Source organism: Lissotriton helveticus, chromosome 5_1 (genome assembly GCF_964261635.1).
Source record: "Lissotriton helveticus chromosome 5_1, aLisHel1.1, whole genome shotgun sequence".
Classification (NCBI taxonomy): domain Eukaryota; kingdom Metazoa; phylum Chordata; class Amphibia; order Caudata; family Salamandridae; genus Lissotriton; species Lissotriton helveticus.
The window spans coordinates 724,521,932-724,544,166 of NC_136065.1; the positions used below are offsets into that span (position 1 = coordinate 724,521,932).

General features: G+C 45.7%; 1 protein-coding gene across 1 annotated transcript in view; it reads right to left on the reverse strand.

The window, feature by feature from the left end:
• LOC144754873 (lymphoid-specific helicase-like) overlaps positions 1-22,235 on the reverse strand; it is a 544,631-nt gene that overhangs the window by 426,690 nt on the left and 95,706 nt on the right. The window contains exons 5-6 of the mRNA XM_078643187.1: positions 14,550-14,583; positions 14,400-14,458 (exon numbers count right to left, since the gene is read on the reverse strand). Coding sequence (XP_078499313.1) covers positions 14,400-14,458; positions 14,550-14,583 — 93 coding nt within the window. The remainder of the gene's footprint in view (positions 1-14,399; positions 14,459-14,549; positions 14,584-22,235) is intronic.

Genomic DNA, 22,235 nt, shown 5'->3' on the forward strand with positions numbered 1-22,235 from the left:
TGTTCCTGTGGAATTTGTGTGTATAAAGACACAACATCCATGGTTACCGTCAATTGGTGTCTCATCAAATTGGATGGATGTTATTCGATTGATGAATGCTGTCGTGTCTTTTAGATGCGCCTGGACCTTATCTACCAATGGTTTCAAAAAATGGTCGATATATCTTGATGTTGGCTCTGTGAGAGATTCACATCCTTAAATTATTGGACGGCCAGGAGGATCATTTGGATCTTTGTGCATCTTGGGCAAGACGTAGAATATAGGTGTCCTGGGATTTTTATTTTGGAGGAAAGCCAATTCTTTTGGTCCAAGTATACCAAGATCGAAACCTTCTTGCAGGATATTGAAAAGCTCGTTTTGTAACTCCTTGACCGGGTTAGGATTGATCTTTGTGTAACAAAACCGATCATCAAGCTGCCGTTTGACCTTCTTGTACCTATTGATATCCCACAGGACCACTTCGCCCCCTTTGTCCGCCTGTTTTATTATTAGCGATTTGTCATTTAAGGAGAAAATAGCGTCCTTTTCACTCTTGGGTAGATTGAATTTAACAAATTGTTTTTTCTTTTCAAGGGCATTTATCCCTGATAATATTGCTCTCTCAAAGGTGATAACCTCTTTAGGGGTTCTGTTAGTTGGTGGATAGAAAGTAGATTTCAAGCGAAGTCCCGTGGCTTTGGTGTTTCTTACCTCTGGTGTATCTTTAAGAAAAGTTTTCAGACGTATTTTTCTGCAAAATTCGCTCGCTTCCAATTTCATTTTTACAAAGTCCGTTGGTCGAACAGGCACAAAGGAGAGACCCTTTTCAAGCACTGCTATTTCGGAAGTTGATAACACTCGATCTGATAGATTAAACAAAGACGATGTTGTTAGCTCCTGTAATATTGGCGTCTGGTCCTCATCTCCCATGGTTGATTTCCTCGACGCGAACTGCCTCTTCCCCGCTGTTGGCCTCTGCCTAAAAAAGGCTGGGGATTTTGTTGTTGATTTTGTTGGTTGTTCCTGGGTGCTGAGTTGTTCCTTGAGTCAGAACTATCTGTCTCTCCTCCCGATGAGGAGGAGGTATCCAAGAATGTTAGGAACTTATTTCTTGAGCGTCCCTGGTTATCCTGGAAAAACCTTCTTTGTGTTGGTAGAGTATAAAAATCCTGCTGCAAGTATGGGTATACTGCCTCTAAAGAAAAATTATTTTTATCAAGTTAAAACTTGTTCCCTTTCTGGGTTACAGTATAATCCTTAAATTCTTGGATTTCCTTTTCAATTTTCTCCAGAAGGTTTTTTGAGTCTGTGATTAGTTGGTTATTTTGTATTTCCGTTTCTAAAGCTGCAATTTCTTGAAGTTGTTTAAGAGATCCTGTGTGCCGTTTCTACCGTAAGGACCATCAGGTCCCTACTGCACTTAGTTTCAATCCCACTGAATCCTTTTTTATATTCCGTCATCAATGGAACCTCAAACAAAACTTACCCTTCGGACAGTTTTTAAGAATTCGGCGAAATTGTTCCAGTAAGGAGGAATATTTCACACATGCCAACGGGCTCATGGAACGGTTACTCGAAAGGGGATACCCTAAAAAACTTTTAAAACACTCCTTGAAAAGGGCTTGGTGGGTCCCACGAGAGACATTGTTGAAAAAGAAAACACGACAGGAATTGAAAAGGATTGTTTGTGTTACAACCTTTGGTCCCAATACACATCAATTATGCAGGTTGGTCTTGCAAAATTGGCATCTGGTGAAAAATCTCCATTGCGAGTTATCGGACCCTCCTCTTTTTGCATATAAAAAGAGAAAAGCGTGGCTAATCATATCGTGCGGGCAGCTTTGCCACGAGAGCCGAAGTTGACACTAAGAGGTATGATGGGACTACCCCCAGTAGTCGGGCACCATAGATGTGGGAACTGTACCTGTTGAGGTATGATGGGACTACCCCCAGTAGTCGGGCACCATAGATGTGGGAACTGTACCGGTTGTGAATCAACGGAAGAAGGTACTGTCTTCAGTTTTGACAGAATATACTGGAAACATTTGACTTTCACCAATTGTTTAACAAAAAACAGTTTATGGGATTTGGTGCCCATGTCCAAAACTATACATTGGAAAAACAACGCAGTAGGCAAGGCAGAGAATTACACAGCATAAGTTAAGAATCAGAAAACAGGTACCGAATGCACCCTTGGTCCAACACTGGAGTGCACATGAACACAAAGAAAATGGCTTACGCTGGACGATCATCTCCAAAATTGAACACGACTCACGAGGAGGTGATATGGAATCAAAATTAGCCCAACGGGAAGCATTTCTAATAATGAAATATAATACAGCCATACAGGGCTGAATGAAATCTGAAATTTACAGAGGGACTCCTAGTTAAAGCATTAAATAATCCTCCGCTTATTAATGAACTGGGCTCCATCTGCAGTGCCATACCGTGATCATCTCTAAGTTGTGGACTGCAACAACCACAATGCTATAAGCGGGCAGCTGTAACATGATCGGTCACTCTGGAAGTTATTACTCACTCCAGTTCATTTGTTATTCAAAGACAACTATTATGATACTCTTATCCAATGTCAAACTGAAGCCTGTATGTGTTCCACGAACTGAACTATTTGAAAAGCCTCGATATTTCCCAAAAGGTGCATGCCCCTTTAAGAAGCTACGCGATCACATGACCTTCACCAGACTCAGGAAGTAGGCTCGTTCGGAAAATACTAGCAAACGCGCTGTCTTCGCTTGTGGATGAGAACGCTCGGCGGCAAAAGTAAGAATGCTCCCTGGGTATTAAATATGTTATTGCAACTGCACGCCAATAGTTTAGAGGCAGTATGAGTAATTTCCATCCTTTTTGCAGTCCATTCGTGGGAACTATTGAGAAATCAGATAGCCGAAGCTACGACTCGCCCCTCTCCACACCTCGATAAATCCCGGCTAAGCGACAACCACGCCAAGACCGGGTAAGTGTTTAAGGATTAGAATGCTCCAACAAACCAAGCACATTATGTTTATAATTCAAGCATACATCGCTGATTTTACTCTTTCGTTTAGGTGCCCAAAGCCAATACCACAAAGTGGGAAGGTGAGCCTTTTTCTCTTATAGTTTACACTAAATGAATTTGAATAGCGAGAATAGTCCGTCATGTGGCATTTTTCATTTTCTATGTGTAGACCAATTGGGATAACTCCACACCTGACTTTGTGGCACCTCACACAGGAGAATTAAGGTAGGCGGTGCTAAGGCGGTTGGTGGCTGTGTTTAAACGCAAGTTCATTCCTCAGATAGGTTAACCTGGCACAATCGTTTTTGTCTTGTAGAAATCGTGTTTGGTCCTGAGGAGAACCCCGCAATAGGGGGTTTGAAACACGTCGACCTCGTAGGTCCAGGGTCAGTCATAAAAATCAAAAGTACTTAGTCAAAACACAATACGATCTGTTCTGACCAAATTTTGTGTTTTCAACATTACAAATGACAATGTAGACTGCATTATATGATTTAATGAAATGTTCATATTGCCACGGGCCTATACCTCAGAGGTATATGTTTTGTTTCTGTGAATGGTTTGTCTGTAGTGAGAAAGATTTAGTGTGGATGTGTTGTATAGTGGTTTATGATTTGGTTTATGATTTGTTTTGTAAAATTTTGTATCTATTTGTACATATTTTGTATCTATTTGGGATATGCACAAGAAAGTTCTTTGAAAAAAATGAGATCTTTTGAAAAAATTATTGAAATAAACTAGTAACAAATGTTACATCAGACTGATATGTTTTGTTCATAACAGATCTTTGGTTATTAGAAATCAAGTTAGTCCAGTACTGGCAGTTGTGTCGTTAGTTCAGAGGTTACAGTCCGGCAGACTGACATGCTTCAATGGGGGAGAGGGGGAGGGTGCAGCACTTCGGAGGGAGGAGCAGAGGGCTAAAGAAGCAACACATCTCCTTAGAATGGGAGACCATGATGCTTGAACTGGAAGCACTGGATCCGTCTCCTACACAAGCTGCCGCATCCCAGTAACATACAGGGCACCAGTTTATTTTCTGTTATTTGACCCATAGACCAGAGACAGTGTGATATTGCCCTGTACATGATAACCTTTGGGAGGGTGCCTCTATGCTGACTTCCTAGATCTAGCGTGTAAGATCAAGTAAGTCTGACCAGGAGGGGGATAAGGGTGGGTGGAAGGTGGGATGGGGGGGGCGAGAGTTCTTACCAGTTGAATATAAAATGTGCACTTCTTTGACATACTGCTGAGGCACAGCAGGCCCATTGATACTTTGATAATATTCCCAGTTTGAAAACAACCTTTGTAAGCTTCCTGTAGCATTCCAGATACTGAAAATTGAACTAATATGTATATATATATAATGAGATTGTTAGGAAGGAAAAAATACACAAAAGACTATCTAGATGAATATGTTTTGGATACACATGCTGTACTGCGGTCATCAATAAAGTAAAAAAAAAAAAATCCTGAAGGCGGGAGATACCCATCATGTCCCATTTATCGAAACCGTTTGTCTGCCATAGGTGTCCCAGCTTGGCGGAGTCCCACAAGGGGGCCGCCAATGTCAACCTATCCTCCCAACCAAGCGATCTAGTGGCAGTGCGCGAGACTGCTACCGAATGTCCATTGGGGCCAGACGGTGGAGGACAAGCTGGCTTAGAGTATAGTGTTCTATTGTAGTACCTGCCCTGGAGCAGCCACCTGTCCTTTCGATAGCCTGGATCGCCAGGGTGCCCATAAGTGCCGTGATTAATAGCAGCCAGGTGGGCGGCCCAGTAATATTTCTTAATGTCAGGGAGGGGGATACCTCAATCATACCATTTCAGCGTCAGCTTGTTGAGGGCAATGCATGGATACCCATTCCACATGAGCTCCCTCTAGAGTCGTTCAATCTCTTTAAAATAAGTAGGGGAGACTACTTCCAGTGAGTTTTGAAGAGCATAAAGGAAGTGGGGGAGAGACAATTTTAAAAAGTGCGGCCCTCCCCAAAAGGGATAGCGGGAGAATCTTCCAACTGGCTATGTCTCGCTGCAGTCGGCGGAGAAGGGGGGGGGGTTGGGGGGAGATAAGATTGTCATATAGAGTGTGGAGTCCAGGGATACAAATATTCCAAGGTACTTGAACCCTGACGTAGTGATTTGGATTGGCCAATTGGGGGGTAGACTTAACACCCCCCCCCCCACCGTAAAGTGGGTACAGGTGGGATTTGGTCCAATTAATTGTAAATCCGGAGAATCTACCGAACACTGCCAGTATATCTAATAAGACAGTTAGGGATTTCCGGGGGTTGGTGAGGTACAGTAGTATGTAGTCAGCATATAAGGAAATACAATCCTCCCAATCCGCCGACCAGCGGAATCCTCGGATTGACAGGTCCTGTCGGATCCAGGCCACAAGCAGTTCCAATGCCAAGGCGAACAAAAGGGGGGAGAGCGGACAGCCCTGACGGGTACCTCGGCCAAGTGAGAAGGTATCCGACTGTTTATTGTTAACTACAACCTTAGCCAGAGGCACCGCATTAAGGAGGCGAACCCAGCCCAAGGAGCGCGGCAAAGAGATAGGGCCACTCAAGCATATCGAATGTCATGGTGGCATCTAGGGAAACAAAGACTGCTGGTTCGCGTATCGTATTCGCCCTACCCAGCACACCGTGTACTCGGCGAAGATTTAGCGCCGTGTTCCGACTTGGGATAAACTAAGCATGGGCGGATTCGCAAAATCAGCGGATTTGCGGATTTGGGGCGGGGCTTCCATGCGAGTGCACATGCCTCTTGTGTGTATAAAAGGTCAGATACCGATCAGAGACAGCTGCCCAGCCTTGACAGAACACACGCAAATCATAAAACATAAAATGATTGCGTGCTTGTTTGCTAAGCTGTGAAAGTAGCTCGAGACCCTGAAAAAGTTTGGATTGTATAATTAAATTTGTTCTTTAACCGAACTCTGGGAGTTTAGTTTCTGTTTAGCAGAGCAAATATTTATCCAATGGCTGTTTTATTTTATGCTGTGGTAACACATTATGTGCAAAGTTCGGCGTGTGTTGCTATTCCAAAATTCAAGCTTTTAAAGCGATGGAAACTGCTGCCTGCCATCAAATGCACCATGTGAGACAGTTTACAGTGCATTCCTGCAGACTAATGAACAGAGCGTGCTGAGTGAAAGGGCATGGCGGTGTGCTAGTGTGCTGATGACTGTGACGTGGAAATCACCAGCAAAGGCAGCTCGAGTTGCGCATTAAAATAAACTGGGCATGTCATCTGAGATCAAGAGATATTACGATCATATGCGGAGAAAAATAATGTGCAGGTCTGCCAACTCCCATGGTGCTACTTTGTGTCACACCACAAGGGTTATGGCTGTCGCAGTCACCTTGTGAATAGTGATGCACATATGGTTGTAAGCATGTCTCTTTAATACACGCTCGAATTCTCTTTGATAGAATTTTCGAGTGGCTTCAGAATAAAACAGCGTTTGACGGCGACGCCCGCCACCTTGACTTTCCCCAAAGGTATGCATGGAACGGTGGTTCCTCATGAAACTCTAATTCCGCAATAAACTGGTCTCAATTCCATGCGAGTGCACATGCCTCTTGTGTGTATAAAAGGTCAGATACCGATCAGAGACAGCTGCCCAGCCTTGACAACGCTCACGATTGTTTTTTGGGCCGATAAATGAGTCACTGAATTTAAGCTTCAACTAGGGCACATGCTTACATGATATCTGTAAGTGCTTCCGGTTGAGGTTTAATTTTGTGCCAGGACCATCGTGCCAGAATGAACCCTGCCCTTCATATTTATTCAAGAAGACGCCACCGTTTTGGGAAGAGGGCACAGCTGCCTGGCCTGTTAACTATTTTACGATGGCGCCGGCAAGCTGCCAGCGCCATCCTAAAATAGTTACTACATTAGCTTCAACAGGAAGCTCGAATAGATAAAATAAAATCAAGCAGGCGCTCGTGCATCTGCTTTATCTATTAGTGCTTCCTGTTGAAGCTAATTTAGTAACTATTTTACGATGGCGCTGGCAGCTTGCCGGCGCCATCGTAAAATAGTTACAACAACAGGCCAGCAAGGCTTGAACTTTTGACCTAGGAATCCGCCGCTCGCGGATTGCGAATTTTCGGTAAATTCGCAGATCGCGAATTTACCGAAAATTCGCAAAATCCGCGAGCGGAGCGGATTTAGCGCTCATGCTTAGGATAAACCCAGATTGATCTGGGTGGACCAGGGTCGATATGACCTTTACCAGGCGATTGGCGTGAACTTTCGCAAGGATTTTTGGCTCGGCATTAAGCAAGGAAATAGGCCGATATGAGGTACAGTCTGTTTTAATTTTCCCGTCTTTGTGAATTACTACTATATTAGCTATACGTTGGTCAAGTGGGAGCGCTCCAGACTCTGCTCTCCTCAAACATAACTTTGAGGTAAGCCGATAGCGTGTCCGAGCAGAGTTTATACATTTCTATCGGAATCCCATTAGGGCCAGATGCCTTACCAGATTGAAGCGACCTGATGGCCTGAGCAATTTCGTCAGAGGACTGTCTAGTAGTTGCTTGTCTGCTGAGGCGAGGGTGGGCATGCTAATGTCCCTTAAGAGCTCCACAGAGTCTTCCTCGGTATAAGGCGTTTCCGCCCTGTAAACCGCCTCAAAGTGGGCAGCGAATTGAGAGGCTATGGCCTGGGGGTCTGAGGTTGCGAGTCAGAGGGTGTCCTGAAGGGTCAGGACCAATCTGTTTGCCCATTCTCGCCTGTCCAACCAAACCAACAGCTTCACGGCCTTGTCGACCAGATCATAGATTCTCCAGAGCTTTTCCTGACCCAAGGTGCGAGCAGTGTCTGTGACAAGGTCTTTGTATTCTGATTGCTTAAGCCGGAGCAAGTGGCGCGTCTCCGGGGAGTCTCGGTCCAATAACTCCCCCTCGAGTCGCAAGATCTCTGCTTCGGTTCCAATTTCAATACATTACACATCAGGTGGATTTGGGAAGCTGGTTCCTCTGTCACATGTGCACTGTCCGGGGAGCGGGTCACCATAGGCAGTATTTACGTGCCTCCCCCTCTGGGAACTGTATTTATTGACAAACTAGTGGCAACATGGGGCAAGGTACACGAGAACTTGACCCTATTAGGTGGCGACTGGAATGACACTATGGGACCACTGGACCGTCAGCTTAGCCCAGGCAGCACACCGATACAGGGCAAAACTAAGCAGCATACCTTGGGATGGGCTGACGTATGGCACGAGTATCATCCCACCAAACTTAATTTTACTTATCTTTCCACGGTGCATGGGTCACAATCGCGACTGGACTATTTCTTTGCCCCACGGACACATTTTCATACGTTCTCCCGTGTGACCCACCTGCCCCGCGGCTTTCCGATCACTCCGCTTAGTCTGCAGTTCCACACCCACTCCCGTAAACACCCCTTCCGGTGGCGGATGTCACCTTGGCACCTAGGGGACCCGGCATACCACACAGCAGTCACTACATACTTCGAAGATAATTGCCCCACGGCCCGCTCTCTAACTATTCTATGGCAAGCCCTAAAACCAAATGTCCGCGGTGTTGATTAGTTATCGTACAAATGAAAAGCGGGCGCAACGAGAGCAGTTGTAGGCTCTAGAGTCATGTCAAGCAACATTGGCCTCACAGCTCAATACTGATCCGAACCCTATTCGTCTGAATCTGCTGCAGGTGCAATAGGATCTTCGGCAACATCTTATAGGCAAAGCAAAGGAGATCTGGGAGGCGTCACAGCACTGAATCTATCAATGGGGCGATAAGTCCAGTAAGATGCTCCATAGATTCTGCCAGGCAGATGCTTCCCACACGGTTGTCCCGGCCATTCGCAGTACCAACAGGTCCCGCCACACGACACCACAGGGAGTCACTTCAGAATTCGCTAGGAACTTTACTGCCCTTTATACCAGACACTAACAAATTTCGCTGGAACGGATTGCTGAATTCTTGATAGATATCCCTCCCCGTCGTCTCCCCGATCATCTCCATGAACAATTGAACGCTCCTTTACACCCGATGAGCTCACTGGGGCGCTCAATGCACTCCATCCTGGCTGCGCACCCAGACCGAACGGGTTCCCAATGGAATTACTAAGGCCGAACATACACAGATTAGGGCCCCATCTATTGGCGACCATCCAAGAGGCTGCGGAGCCCTCCATTCTGCCAAGGGACTGGCGCCATGCAGAAATTGTACTCTTTCATAAGCCCGGCCAACCCCCGAAAGACCCTTCCTCATATCCCCCCCATCTCCCTTATACATTTTGAACCAAAACTGTTGGGAAAGGTGTTAGCTGATCGCCTGCGGAGTTGTATCGGTGAACTGATTCACCCGGATCAGTCGGGCTTTATGCCACACATGGCTACTCGGCAAAATATCAGACGGGTACATAATGCCATGGCAGCAGCCCAGACGCTGGGCTGACCGGCCGCCCTGCTTCTTGCCGACATAGACAAGGCGCTTGACTCCCTGAGCTGAGTGTATTTATTCCAGCTCCTCAAGGCGATAAAACTTTGGGCCTCGCTTCTTGGCTTACGTGCACCTGCTATACAAGGAGCTGACGGCGTCGGTTCCGGGGCACCACTCACAGCCTTTCTATCCAGCGGGGCACTGGACAAGGCTGTCCCCATTATTGTTTGCTCATGTGATTGAGCCCCTGGCGGCATGGGTTAGGAGTGACCCGGTCCTTCACCCGGTCCTTCGAGGGTTTGACTGGTCCCAGTATCACTCTGACCCTACAGCTTTATAAGTGGACGATGTCCTCTTTTTCATGACTGATCCTTGGTACTCTGGACCCCGCATATTGGAAATCCTCAAGGTTTTTGGGGGTACCTCGGGCCTCCATGCTAACCCTGCCAAATCTATTTTATTCCTGGTATGCGGGCATCAGGGACGTGGTACCTGGGCATCACAACTCTCCTGGGAGACAGATGGCTTCAAATATCTCGGCATATATATCTCCCATGTCCGAAAGTCTCCTGGGCACGCAATATTACTCTATTGGCTGGCCTAAACAGTGAAACAGTTGTGTGGTCCTCACTCCCTATATGGGCGCTCTGCCATTCATAAAATGGTGTCCCTGCCCCGTATCCCCTCCAGAATTACCCATACCCCAATTCCACGCTAATGGTTCGCACATGTTGCGGCCATAGAAAATACATTTATGAGGAACGTTGGGGCGATCAGAGTGGCGCTCCGTACATGTACACAATCCACATATTGGGGAGGGATCGCCGCAGCAGATATCTATGCCTATTATGTAGCGTCCCATATTCTGGTAATAAAAGAATGGTGGTGTAGCTCCTAAACAGACCCAGCATATTCGGCTGAACATGCTGTAATGGATCAGGTCCCACTCCGCCACCTAATGTACAGTTCCATTTGTCTATCATTTGCCACCGGCTAGCAGGGAGGTGATACAACTCTGGCAGACTAAGACCTGACAGATGGGCTGGTAGGGGAAACGTACTCAAATTACTCCCTTATGGCAGAGCACGTACCTCCGATCCGTGATGACATTGAAAGAGTTTAGAAGGGGGGACCGCGTTGGGATCTCGACCCTCTGATGTAATGCGTGGCACCACAATGAAATCTTTTCAACAACCACAAGATGATTTCGATTTACACAAATCACAATTCTATAAGTTCCTTCAACTCAGATACGCACTTCTACCCCAGATCTATACATTAGAATCCCTCCCCGAGTTTCAGCCCCAAGAGGGCCGGTTGTTTACAGGAGACCTAGGACCCCACAAGATCAAACAGGTCTATTATACACTGACAACCCATACACCTACCACACTGGACAAGACAGCTTGCATGGCAGGCAGATATACCCGAAATCAACAATGATGATGATTTGGCCGAAGCCATCGCCAGTCCCAGGGGTGTGGTGGTTTCAATGCGTTTGGCATATTCAATTTAAGTATATACATTGCGCATATTACACAGGGTGCGCCAGTGGTGGATGGGCGTTATTCAGTCTCCTATGTGCCTGGGGTGTGATAGGTAGGAGGGGACATTCCAACACACGTTCTGGAGCTGCTCGGCATTACAGACGTTTTGGCACTGAATCAGATCATGCCTCCATCAAGTGCTGTCGTGGGATCTCCCACTGGACCCTCGCCTTTTCTGGTTACATTCTACAGAGGATATTGGGGGGGGGGGGGGGGGGGGCCTACAGGTATAAGCAGCACCTTCTGTTTTTAGCTCTCACTGTGGCTAAGAAGGACATAGAGCAAAGTGGAAGGTAACATCGCCCCGACCTTGGGCAAATGGAAAACTGAGCTAGATAAATGTATGGGGGCTGAGATTGCTGTTTTGAGGCCAGAGGGTGCCCCACTAAACATCGTACAATCTGGACTTGATGGGCAGACTATCATGGTATCGATACGGTTTACAGAATAAAAGAAAAATATATCACTGTTCTTTTCTATGCGATTCTTTTGAAATGGTCAATAAGCTGCTCTCATAACTGTTATATGTACTTGGGAGCCCTTGATACCCAATCCAAAATCACGACCCTTCCCCCACCTTATTATGCTCTTACAAGAAGAGCATCCTGCTTTTTGCAAACAACTCAATCAATCAATCAATGACACTTGTAAAGCGCGCTACATACCCGTAGGGTCTCAAGGCGCCTGGGGGGGGGGGGGGGGGCGCTACTGCTCGAACAGCCAGGTCTTCAGCTTCCTCCTGAAGGAGAGGTGGTCTTGGGTCAGTCGCAGGTCGGGAGGGAGGGAGTTCCAGGTCTTAGCAGCCAGGTAGGAGAAGGACCTTCCTCCTGTAGTCGCTCTTCGGATGCGGGGGACGGCGGCGAGGGCGTGGTTGGCTGATCGGAGGTGGCGTTTGGGAGCGTAGAAGTTGACTCGGCTGTTGAGGTAGCTCGGGCCTTGGTCGTGTAGGGCTTTGTGTGCGTGGGTGAGGAGGCGGAAGGTGATTCTTTTGCTGACGGGGAGCCAGTGAAGGTCTCTGAGATGTCCGGAGATGTGACAGGTTCGTGGGATGTCGAGGATGAGTCTGGCTGAGGCGTTCTGGATCCGCTGGAGTCTCTTCTGGAGCTTGGCGGTGGTACCGGCGTAGAGGGCGTTGCCGTAGTCCAGTCGGCTGGTGACGAGGGCCTGGGTGACGGTCCTCCTGGTCTCGGTGGGGATCCACCAGAAGATCTTCCGTAGCATGCGTAGGGTGTTGAAGCACGCCGAGGAGACGTTGTTGACTTGCCTGGTCATGGAGAGGGAGGAGTCCAGGATGAAGCCCAGGTTGCGTGCATGGTCTGTTGGTTTGGGTGCGGTGCCCAGGGCGGGAGGCCACCAGGAGTCGTCCCAGGCGGAGGGTGAGGGTCCCAGGATGAGGACCTCCGTCTTGTCCGAGTTCAGTTTTAGGCGGCTGGTCGTCATCCACTCGGCTACCTCCTTCATCCCTTCGTGCAGGTTGGCTCTGGCGGCGGCGGGGTCGTTGGTCAGGGAGAGGATCAGCTGGGTGTCGTCGGCGTAGGAGATTATGCTGAGGTTGTGTTTGCGTACGATGGCCGCGAGGGGGCTCATGTAGACGTTGAAGAGGGTGGGGCTCAGAGATGATCCTTGAGGGACGCCGCAGATGACTTCGGAGGCCTCTGACTTGTACGGTGGTAGGCGGACTCTCTGTGTTCTTCCGTCGAGGAAGGAGATGATCCATTCCAGCGCCTTGTCCTGGATTCCGATGTTGCTGAGGCGCCGTACTAGGGTGCGGTGGCAGACCGTGTCGAATGCCGCGGAGAGGTCTAGGAGGATGAGGGCCGCTGTTTCTCCATTGTCCATCAGGGCTCGGATGTCATCGGTGGCGGCGATGAGGGCGGTCTCGGTGCTGTGGTTGGCTCGGAAGCCGGACTGTGAGGGGTCGAGGGATCCGTTCGTCTCGAGGAAGGCGGCCATCTGCTTGTTGACGGTCTTCTCGATGACTTTGGCTGGAAACGGGAGGAGCGAGATGGGGCGGTAGTTCTTGAGGTCGGTGGGGTCCGCTGTTGGTTTCTTGAGTAGAGCGCTGAGTTCGGCGTGTTTCCAGCTCTCAGGGAAGATGGTGGTGTCGAAGGATGTGTTGATGATGTCTCGCAGGTGGGGTGCAAATGACAGCGTCGGCCTTGTTGAAGACGTGGTGAGGGCAGGGGTCGGTCGGAGATCCGGAGTGGATGGAGTTCATCGTGCGGATGGTGTCTTCGGTGCTGATCGGGGTCCAGGCGTGGAGGGTGGAAGTGGGGGGTGGTTGTTCGGTCATGGTGTGCGTTGGTTGGTTGTTGAAGCTGTTGTGTATGTCCGCGATCTTGTTGTGGAAGTATGAGGCGAGGGAGTTGCAGAGGTCTTGCGATGGGGTGATGTCGTTGTTTCCTGCGCTGGGGTTGGAGAGCTCTTTCACGATGTTGAAGAGTTCCCTTGCTGTTGTGTGCGTTGTTGTCCAGCCTGTCCTTGAATGCTGTTTTCTTGGCGGCGCGGATCAGCTGGTGGTGTTTCCGGGTGGCAAGCTTGAAGGAGGTCCTGTTGTCCGGTGTCGGATCCCTTCTCCAGACTTTCTCGAGGGCTCGGCAGTTCTTCTTGGAGCTCTTGAGTTCGTCGGTGAACCAAGGGGCCTTCTTGCTGCTGGGTCTGCTGGGCGGGGTCCTCAGTGGGGCGAGTTCGTCCGCGCAGTTGCTGATCCACTTCGTGAGGTTGTCGGCGGCCTGGCTGGGGTCTGCTGAGCTGGCAGGAGGGTGCTGGCTCAGGGAGGTGGCGAGCTGGTCTGCTGTGATCTTGTTCCAGCTTCTGCGGGCGGCCTGTTGTTGGTGGTGGTGGGTGGTGGGAACTCGGCCAATTCATTAAGGGTTTTAGAGAATCCATTGTATCATTCATGTCTGTGGCTCCCCCACACTTCAAGCTGGGAGTGCGGGACGAAGTGCAATTCATTGGCCTAAACTCTGCCCTTAGAAAATACCCTGCTTTAAGTAAAACCTCAGACTAATGATTTTCCCGCCCCATTCCGTGTCATCTAGGCCTGTGCCAAAGTAGCCAATTTGGGTTCTGGGCTGTAAAAGTAATTTCATTCTTTTTCTTGGGAATTTGGGGCAGTCTTACCTGAAAACCTTCCCTGGTTAGTCAACATGAAAAACCACAAATTGTCTTTTGGTTAACAAACTTTCTGCATACACCAAATGCTTTGTACAGCTTTCAAAGACTTGACAAAAGCTCCCTACAATTTGTGAAAGTAATCTGGACATGTATCATCAGCAAAAAGTAGGATGTCAGGAGTACTATTGCACAAAGGGACAACTACATTGAAAGCAATTTCAACCAACAGGTGTTTGAATATCGTGCTTCAAAACAAAGACTGAGCTACAGCCAAAAATGTGGCTTCAGTACTACTTGACAGATTTACCTCTTTTGACATGACATCTGAAATCTGGTAATCTTCTCTACCTCTTTTCTTTTTCGCAGCTGCAAAAGGAATTTTATATGCTTGAATAAAGTTAACAAAAACAGAAGCAGGAGATTTTTTTTTTTTTAAAGTGAACAAAATTCAACGTACCTTGCTTATCTTTCTCCTCAACTTGCTTTTCTGCCTGCAAGATAAACAGAAACAAAACCCACCTAAGTAAATGTATTATGAACACCACCTTAAACCATAAATATATCACTGGAATACCAACACATGCATTCAAGAACTAAGGGTAAAGTTTTCACTTTTAAAACTCCGGGCTAAGCACCTAGTAAACATCGGTTTTACACATTTCTATATTGGAATATACAGTGAAACGAATTTAGGCACACTTTTGTAAAGAGTATATCAATGGTGATCCAATGTGTTGCAAAAAAACAGTTTTACGCTGTAGGACAGACAATATTCCTTCAACTGAAGGTAAAGGGATTTCTTTTTCTTAATTTTACCCTTTTTTTACTACTTTGGTATTCCGGTTAATTATCTATATCTCCATTTTAGCAAAGTTTACAGTAAATATATGTCACTTGTAACAGATGTCAATGAGATACATTAACGGTTCTAAAAAAAATGGACTCAGTTTCTTTTGTGTTCCAATATCCATCTATACCCTCTTCCAAATGGATGTACCAGTCCATTTAAATGCAAGTATGCATTTACTATTCCAAAAGTAAAAAGTTGTAGATGAAAGAAAAGTTTTTAATTTAGGGTTTTATCAACAATAAAACTCATTTTAGTCAAGGCTACAGTAGTACCTTTTTTACAAGTTGGATGAGGGGGTTTCCTGTAGGAGTATTTTTCCCCCCACGTTTATAACAAAACTACAATCCTTCAACATGAAGACTAAAAATCTATGTTATTAGTCCTCATTACGTTGCCTTGACTAGTCTGCCATGACCACGTGTAGACGACCGAAAGAAGCAGTTAACATAGGTCCCCTAACAACTGGAGGCATGGAAACAGTTCCCCCCCCCCCCCCCCAGAGCTCAGCATATGCGATACACACAATATATATACACACACTATATATATATATATATATATATATATATATATATATATATATATATATATATATATATATATATATATATATATATATATATACACACATTCAATCAGAACAGGTAGCCTATGCGAAGCACTGCCACACGAAGTTTTCAATAAGCACATTTATTTCATCCATTTCGCTGCTCGCTCCCCAGCAGATTTCAGAGTCTCCTTCGAACATGAAAGCCTGACGCGTTTCAGGGATAACCCTTTCCTCAGAGGCAATGTTCGTGAAGGTCAATCAAACAGTTTCTGGTAGTGTCTACTCAAATAGCTCTCACCTGCCTCTATGGGCGTGTTTCAGGCGCACTACATCCTGGGCTTTGTAGTACACTGTCTTTTAACCCACAGTGGGGCTGCTTCTTCAACCTTGCAATTTGAAACCAATATTCTCCCAGTGGAGCGAGGAGAGCACTGGAACCTGTCTGGAAGCGCACTTGCCGCAGCGAAAACGTGTCCAAGGCAGCACCACCTGTGTTGGCGCTGCGCCTGCCTTCGTTCCATAACTGCAAGCTCCTACCAAAAGCCTGCATGGACCCTCATTTAAGGTGGGACTTGCTTCTCGACTGGGCAATAGCCGAAAATTATTCAATCAGAACAGGTAGCCTATGCGAAGCACTGCCACACGAAGTTTTCAATAAGCACGTTTATTTCATCCATTTCGCTGCTCCCTACCCATCACATTTGTGAATGTCGCAATGTCATCGATAGGAGACACCCGCGATGGAGGAGTTGAGGTCGGAGAATAGTCCCGGACGAGGACCTCGTGGGGGAAGACCATGTAGGTGATCTCGTGCATCTCCCCTTATGCGGACGGCCGTGATGAGCTGTGGCAACCCCTGGATCAAGACCGGTGCACAGAAGGCGAGCTTGGCCTAGAAGATGATCCAGGTCTTCTGGGGGGAGATTTGGATGGTCTAGCAGGGACGGTTCTCTGAGTAGAGGTCCTGGAAGGAGAGTACGTGCGAGAATAGTCCGAGCCCGGACTCCTGAGGTCGCCTGTCCCGACACCTTGCAGCCAGCGAAGTGACAGACCATAGACCCTGATTTCTCCTGTGAAATCTGCACAATATGCAGTTGCGGGGATGATGACTGGTCCCCAGATGACGATCTGGACCTGGATCTTGATGTACGCCGGGTTTCCTCTGCGGCGACTGTAATTTGGTCCCTCGACATCGAATGCCTGGACGTCGACGAAGTCTGAGTCACCATCGGCATCGATCGAGCAGAATAGCTATGGGAAGGACGTCCCTCTCGACGGTGGTCTAGACGTTGATCGCCTACGGCTATGCGGGGACCTCGGCATCTACCTTCGATGTCGGTCTGGGGACCTAGGCGTCGATCTCCCACGTCGTGCTGGTGACGATCTTCTGGACGTCGAGTGGTGGGACCTAGAGGACGCTCTTGACGTTGACATCCCCACTTGCGGCGAGGTGCTCGCCATCATGACTCGACGCCGACCCACTCGAAGGTGGCGGAGTGTGTCTCGACGTAGACTGAAGCCTCGACGTTGACTGAGACTTTGCACGACTCTCAGGACCCACAGCCTTCGAGCCCGAAGTGCTGTGCCTAGACGCCGACCTACTTATATGCAGCAGAGAATCTCGATGTCGGTATGGTGATTTATCCCCCAACGCTGAAGAGTGTCTGGGTCTCTTTGACGGCGAATCTCCAGTTACCTTCTTCTATTTGGACTCAGGAGAGGTGGTATGTCGCCGTTTTCGGTGTGGTTTGCTAGAAGAAGGTGGTCTGAGGGCTCCACGGTAACCTCCATGATGACTCTTGTCCTTCTCCAGGTGGGCATGAAGTTTAATACGTTCCCGGTCACGCAGAGTCCTCCTTGAAAACTTCAGACAGTAGTAGCACTGGTCAAGAGTGAGTGAGGATGGAAGACAATACACAGTGTGGATCTGCCGGTGCCATCTTGCCACAGGAAGGGCATTTCCTGAATAAAGCTGGCATTCTGACTGGAAAAATGTATGGTAAAACCAAAAAAACTGTAAAATAAGCTTTCAGGAGTCAGAAAATGTCGAGTTTTCTGAGAAAAATACCAATTATATCACTTTCACTCAAAAAACTGAAGAGCTCAAGCTCTAGGATCCTCACAGAAGGAGCCGGAAAAAAGAACTGACCTAACTGCCACCTGTGGTGCATCATGGGAGCAAGGGGTCTATTGCAGGTCTTAAAGGCACGGTACCCCTACTCTAATGCCTTAAAGGCAAGGTGTCAGTGTTTTTGTTTCGGTACTCTAATGCAGCCTACTGGCAAATGCCGGCAACTACAAGCTTTCTCTATTGCAATAAAGCATTGTTGTATGGCAATTTGTTTACTGCTTCCTCTTTTTCCTTATGGGATGGGAAGGTATACGTACCACAATGCAATTTCAGCATTTTTGCCATGTTGGAAACATTTTAGGCTGCATGTATATGTTTTCACATATGCGTATATATGTATTATCTATATGCTCGGGATCCTGCACATGGGCGGGGATTATTCATAGATTATGACTATTGATGAGTATCCCCTGGATGAGATCTGGTTTCATCCCTTTTTTGTATTTTTTCCTATGTGTGGTCGTTGTGTGGGCAGACCAGAGACTTCTGCTGGACGCAGGTGGCAGAACTGATTTCATGGCCCTGAATGAGGGGTTTACGGAGGGGGGGGCACCATCCACCCAGGACCTACACTTGCACAGGAATAATCTACTTCAACTTGATTCTGGTGCAGGCCTTACATGAGGTCTTACTGGAGAGGGGGCCTGCTGGATCTTGGAGTGCCTTCATTTTTCCCAGTGGATTGTCGTGTAATTTCTTCCATGGGCCGACCTGTTCCTTAATCTACGTCGTTTGGCGCTGCAGAGGACTGCACTCCAAGATCCAGCAGGCCATGGGTGTGGCCACGCCTACTAGGGCGGAAGAAAGAAGCTTAAAGTGAGTGCAATTAGACTGTTGTGAGTTTAATTGCGATAGATAGATAGATAGATAGATAGATAGATAGATAGATAGATAGATAGATAGATAGATAGATAGACAGACACACACACGTATACATCTCCACAAAGTGATCCTTCATTCAGCGCGCTCTAGAAGTGGGTGCTTGGCATGGGAGCCGGATCCTGGCTCCGAAATTCAATTTTGCGAGCAAAAATGCACAGCACTTCGGAGTGGAAGTCTTCAACTTGTTTATTCAAAAATGAACCCAACCAACGCGTTTCAGCCTCCTCGGCTTTGCTCACGGTTAGTGAGTTTTCTATTTCCACACTATTTAAGCCTAGTCAACCATTATGGGGCATTGTAGTGATTTACTTATTCGATAATCAAAATCATATTAAAAAGGAAAAGAAAGAATTCTATTTACATTCACTGTCCTTTCATGGAGGTTATTTTCAAACATTCATTATGTTTTCGCAATTCTGCTAACCTTATTTTATACTTTACATGATTATCGTTTTCAGTAAAGTCAATGCATTTGACAAATTTATCCATTTTAACCGAGTTTAGTACTCATGAGTATACTTTTTGGCAATACTAGATGTCTTTTGTAAAGAATTGTAACAAGGTATAGTACTAGGAATTCATTTTACATTTCATTCTTACAGAATTGCAGTTTTAACCATATTGTTTCACAGATCAACAATGCTTTCAGGATTCCCAAAGTTAGTTGTTAACATTTCAGATCTTATTCTAAGTGTGTGTAAAGTTCCTCATCATAGTTCATCCCTCTCGGGGTCTTGGTTTTGAGTCTTATAATAGATTTGGATTCCATCTGACGGAGTTTTCTAGTTTTATTTCCACCTCGTTCATTCAGAGTGACTGTTTTTATGCCATAATAGCACATTGATCTCCAATCTCCCTTCTGGCATAGCATCATATGTTTAGCGGTTGCATATGACAAGTCTTTGTTTTTCACCGCTCTGATATGTTCCAAGATGCGTTTGCGCAGAGTGCAAGTTGTGCTTCCTATATATTTACTTCCACAATTGCATTCGATGATATATATCACATACTATGATGTGCATGTGATCATCTCATTTATAGCAATTGTGTTCCCATTTGGTTCAGTAATGGATTTTTGTTCTTGCCAATTTTGTACGCCTTGCAGGAGTTACATTTATAGAATCCATTCTGTTGATTTGATAACCAATTGTTGTCTGCCTGTCGTAAGAAGTGACTTTTTACCAACATGTCCTTCAACGATTTAGTTTTGCGATAGGTTACAATAGGTTTGGATCCTACTAGTTTTCCTAGATCAGGATCTTTTTCAATCAAATGCCAGTATTTTTTCAATTTCCCCATGATTTTGCCACTTTCTTTACTGTATGTTGTGATGAAGCGTGGTTTTTGTTCTTCAGTTTTTGTCTTGATTTTTGGTATCAGGATTTCTTCTCTTGTTTTTTGATCTATTCTCCTTTTTCATTTTTTAGGGTATGATCTTTATATCCCCTGGCTTTTAATCTTTCCATAGACTCCTCTATCTTGTTTTCAGCATCCTCAGTTTTTGAACAATTCAGTTTCATTCTCATGAATTCCCCATATGGGATGCTAGCAATTAATGGCTTCGGGTGGAAACTTGTCCCATGCAGTATGCTATTAGTAGATGTTTCTTTACGATAGAGTGTTGAATGGATTGTATCATTTTCTATATAGATCAACGTGTCAAGGAAAGCAATCTGTGTTCTGCTCATATTGCATGTGAATGATAGACCTATCTGTTGTTCAATTTTTTAAAATAGCTCTTAAACTCATCTTCCGTGCCATAAAAAACACAGAAAAGTCTCCACAGCGGATCAGAACGAAAGCACCTCAAATTTCCAAAGTCCCATAAAATAGTCCAAATTCGTTTGTGCTGTCCAACCTCCAAGACCTGCTGCGGCTCGGTCCAACTGGAATCCCAGATAGATGATTTGCACCAATATGAATTGACATCAGTAGATATATTTTAAATTCCATTGCGAGGTCACAAAACGTTTGACTAATTCCGTCGGTGGCCTTTATTTACGTATAACCTTGTCCGAGTTATTCGCAACAGCGGCTTATCAAGGACTGCCTGTTCTTTAATTCGTTTTGTGACATCGTAATGGAATTTAAATTATATCTACTGATGTCAATTTGATATTATTCGATTCAAGATATTTCACGGCCCTCTACGTAGCGGCATTACGGCATTTTTGACTAGTACCTGTACCATCATATTGGTGCATTTCGTTTTCTTCATTCATACCCCACATTGTACTGACAGTGGACAAATATTTATTGAATTCTGCCCTGACGAAGCTCCCATGGCTGGGGAGCGAAACGCGTTGGCTGTCCTGTGCACTTTGAAAAAAAGAAAATAAAAGACAAATCTATTTTTGCAAAATTCTGGTCTCTTGCAAATCACTTTGCGTTTGGTGCTGCCTCCACTTTTTCTTCAAATCATCTTCCGTGCCATTCCAGATTAAAAAAAGGTCATCAATATAGCGGACCCATAGTATAGTTTTATCCAGATATTCCTGGTTTTCTGTGTCCCATGCCACCAATTTTTCCCACCATCCCATTGTTATATTGGCGTAGTTGGGAGAAAATGATATTCCCATGGCTGTTCCACAGTTTTGCTGAAATAATACTTTGTTGAAATAAAAAATATAGTTTTTTAGGCAAATTTCAATCATGGTCAACAGCTTACGTGTGTTTCATTTCTGTGATTTTTCTTTGTTGCAAAAAATATTTACAGGCTTGTAACCCTATTTCATGTTGAATGGACGTGTATAATGATACCACATCGATGGTTATTAACAGCAATTGATCATTCCATGTGACTCCATTCAATATCCTTAAAAAAATCCCCCGTGTCTTGGATGTAGGAACTCATGCTCTGTGCAATTGGAGCAAGATATTGATCCACATACTTAGAAAGATTTTCATACAAAGAATCACATGAGGATACAATCTGTCTCCCTGGTGGAGAGTCTTGTGCACTTTTGGTAAGAAATAGATTGTTGGGATTACCGGAAAGTCCTTGGTTAGAAATTTTAGTTCATCAATCAAATTTTCATTGTGCCATGTTATCAAATTAGAATTTAAATCCATCATCATTTTGTTTATTGGATTATACTGTAATTTGTGATAATTGTCTGTATTATCAAGTTGTCTGTATGCCTCTTGTAGATAATCCACAGTATTTAGCAAAACAATATTGCCCCCTTTGTCTGCGGGTTTGATTGTTAGCTCTTTATTTTCCATTAGATGTTCGATGGCTTCCTGCTCTTTCTTATTGAGGTTTTCTTTTCGATTTCCATTTCTGATGTTGGTCATTTTTTCCAATTCTTCTATTATCGCCTCACTGAAATAATCAATTCTGTTTCCAGGGGGCAATATTGGGAAAAATTTTGATTTCTTTTTTAGGCCACTTTTGACTTTTTGATTGGTATCAATTTCTAGATGCTCCAGTACCTCCTCTTCTGTCATTTCATCACCCTCCAAATTGTATAATAAATCAAACATGGTTTTGAAATCTTGTGCTTGGTCAATACTGATTGTTGGTTCAATTTCCAATTCGTCCCTCTTGAATTTGCGTTAGAGAATTGAGGAAATAGAAACTAAAGTGCGAGACCATACTGATCAAACCGATGTAGGAAAGATGCGTAAAGAAATGGATGCAAGGTTGGATAAATATGAAACCGAAATACAAGAACGAGAAAAACGCAAATTCAAGAGGGACGAATAGGATTAAAAATATGGTCGAATT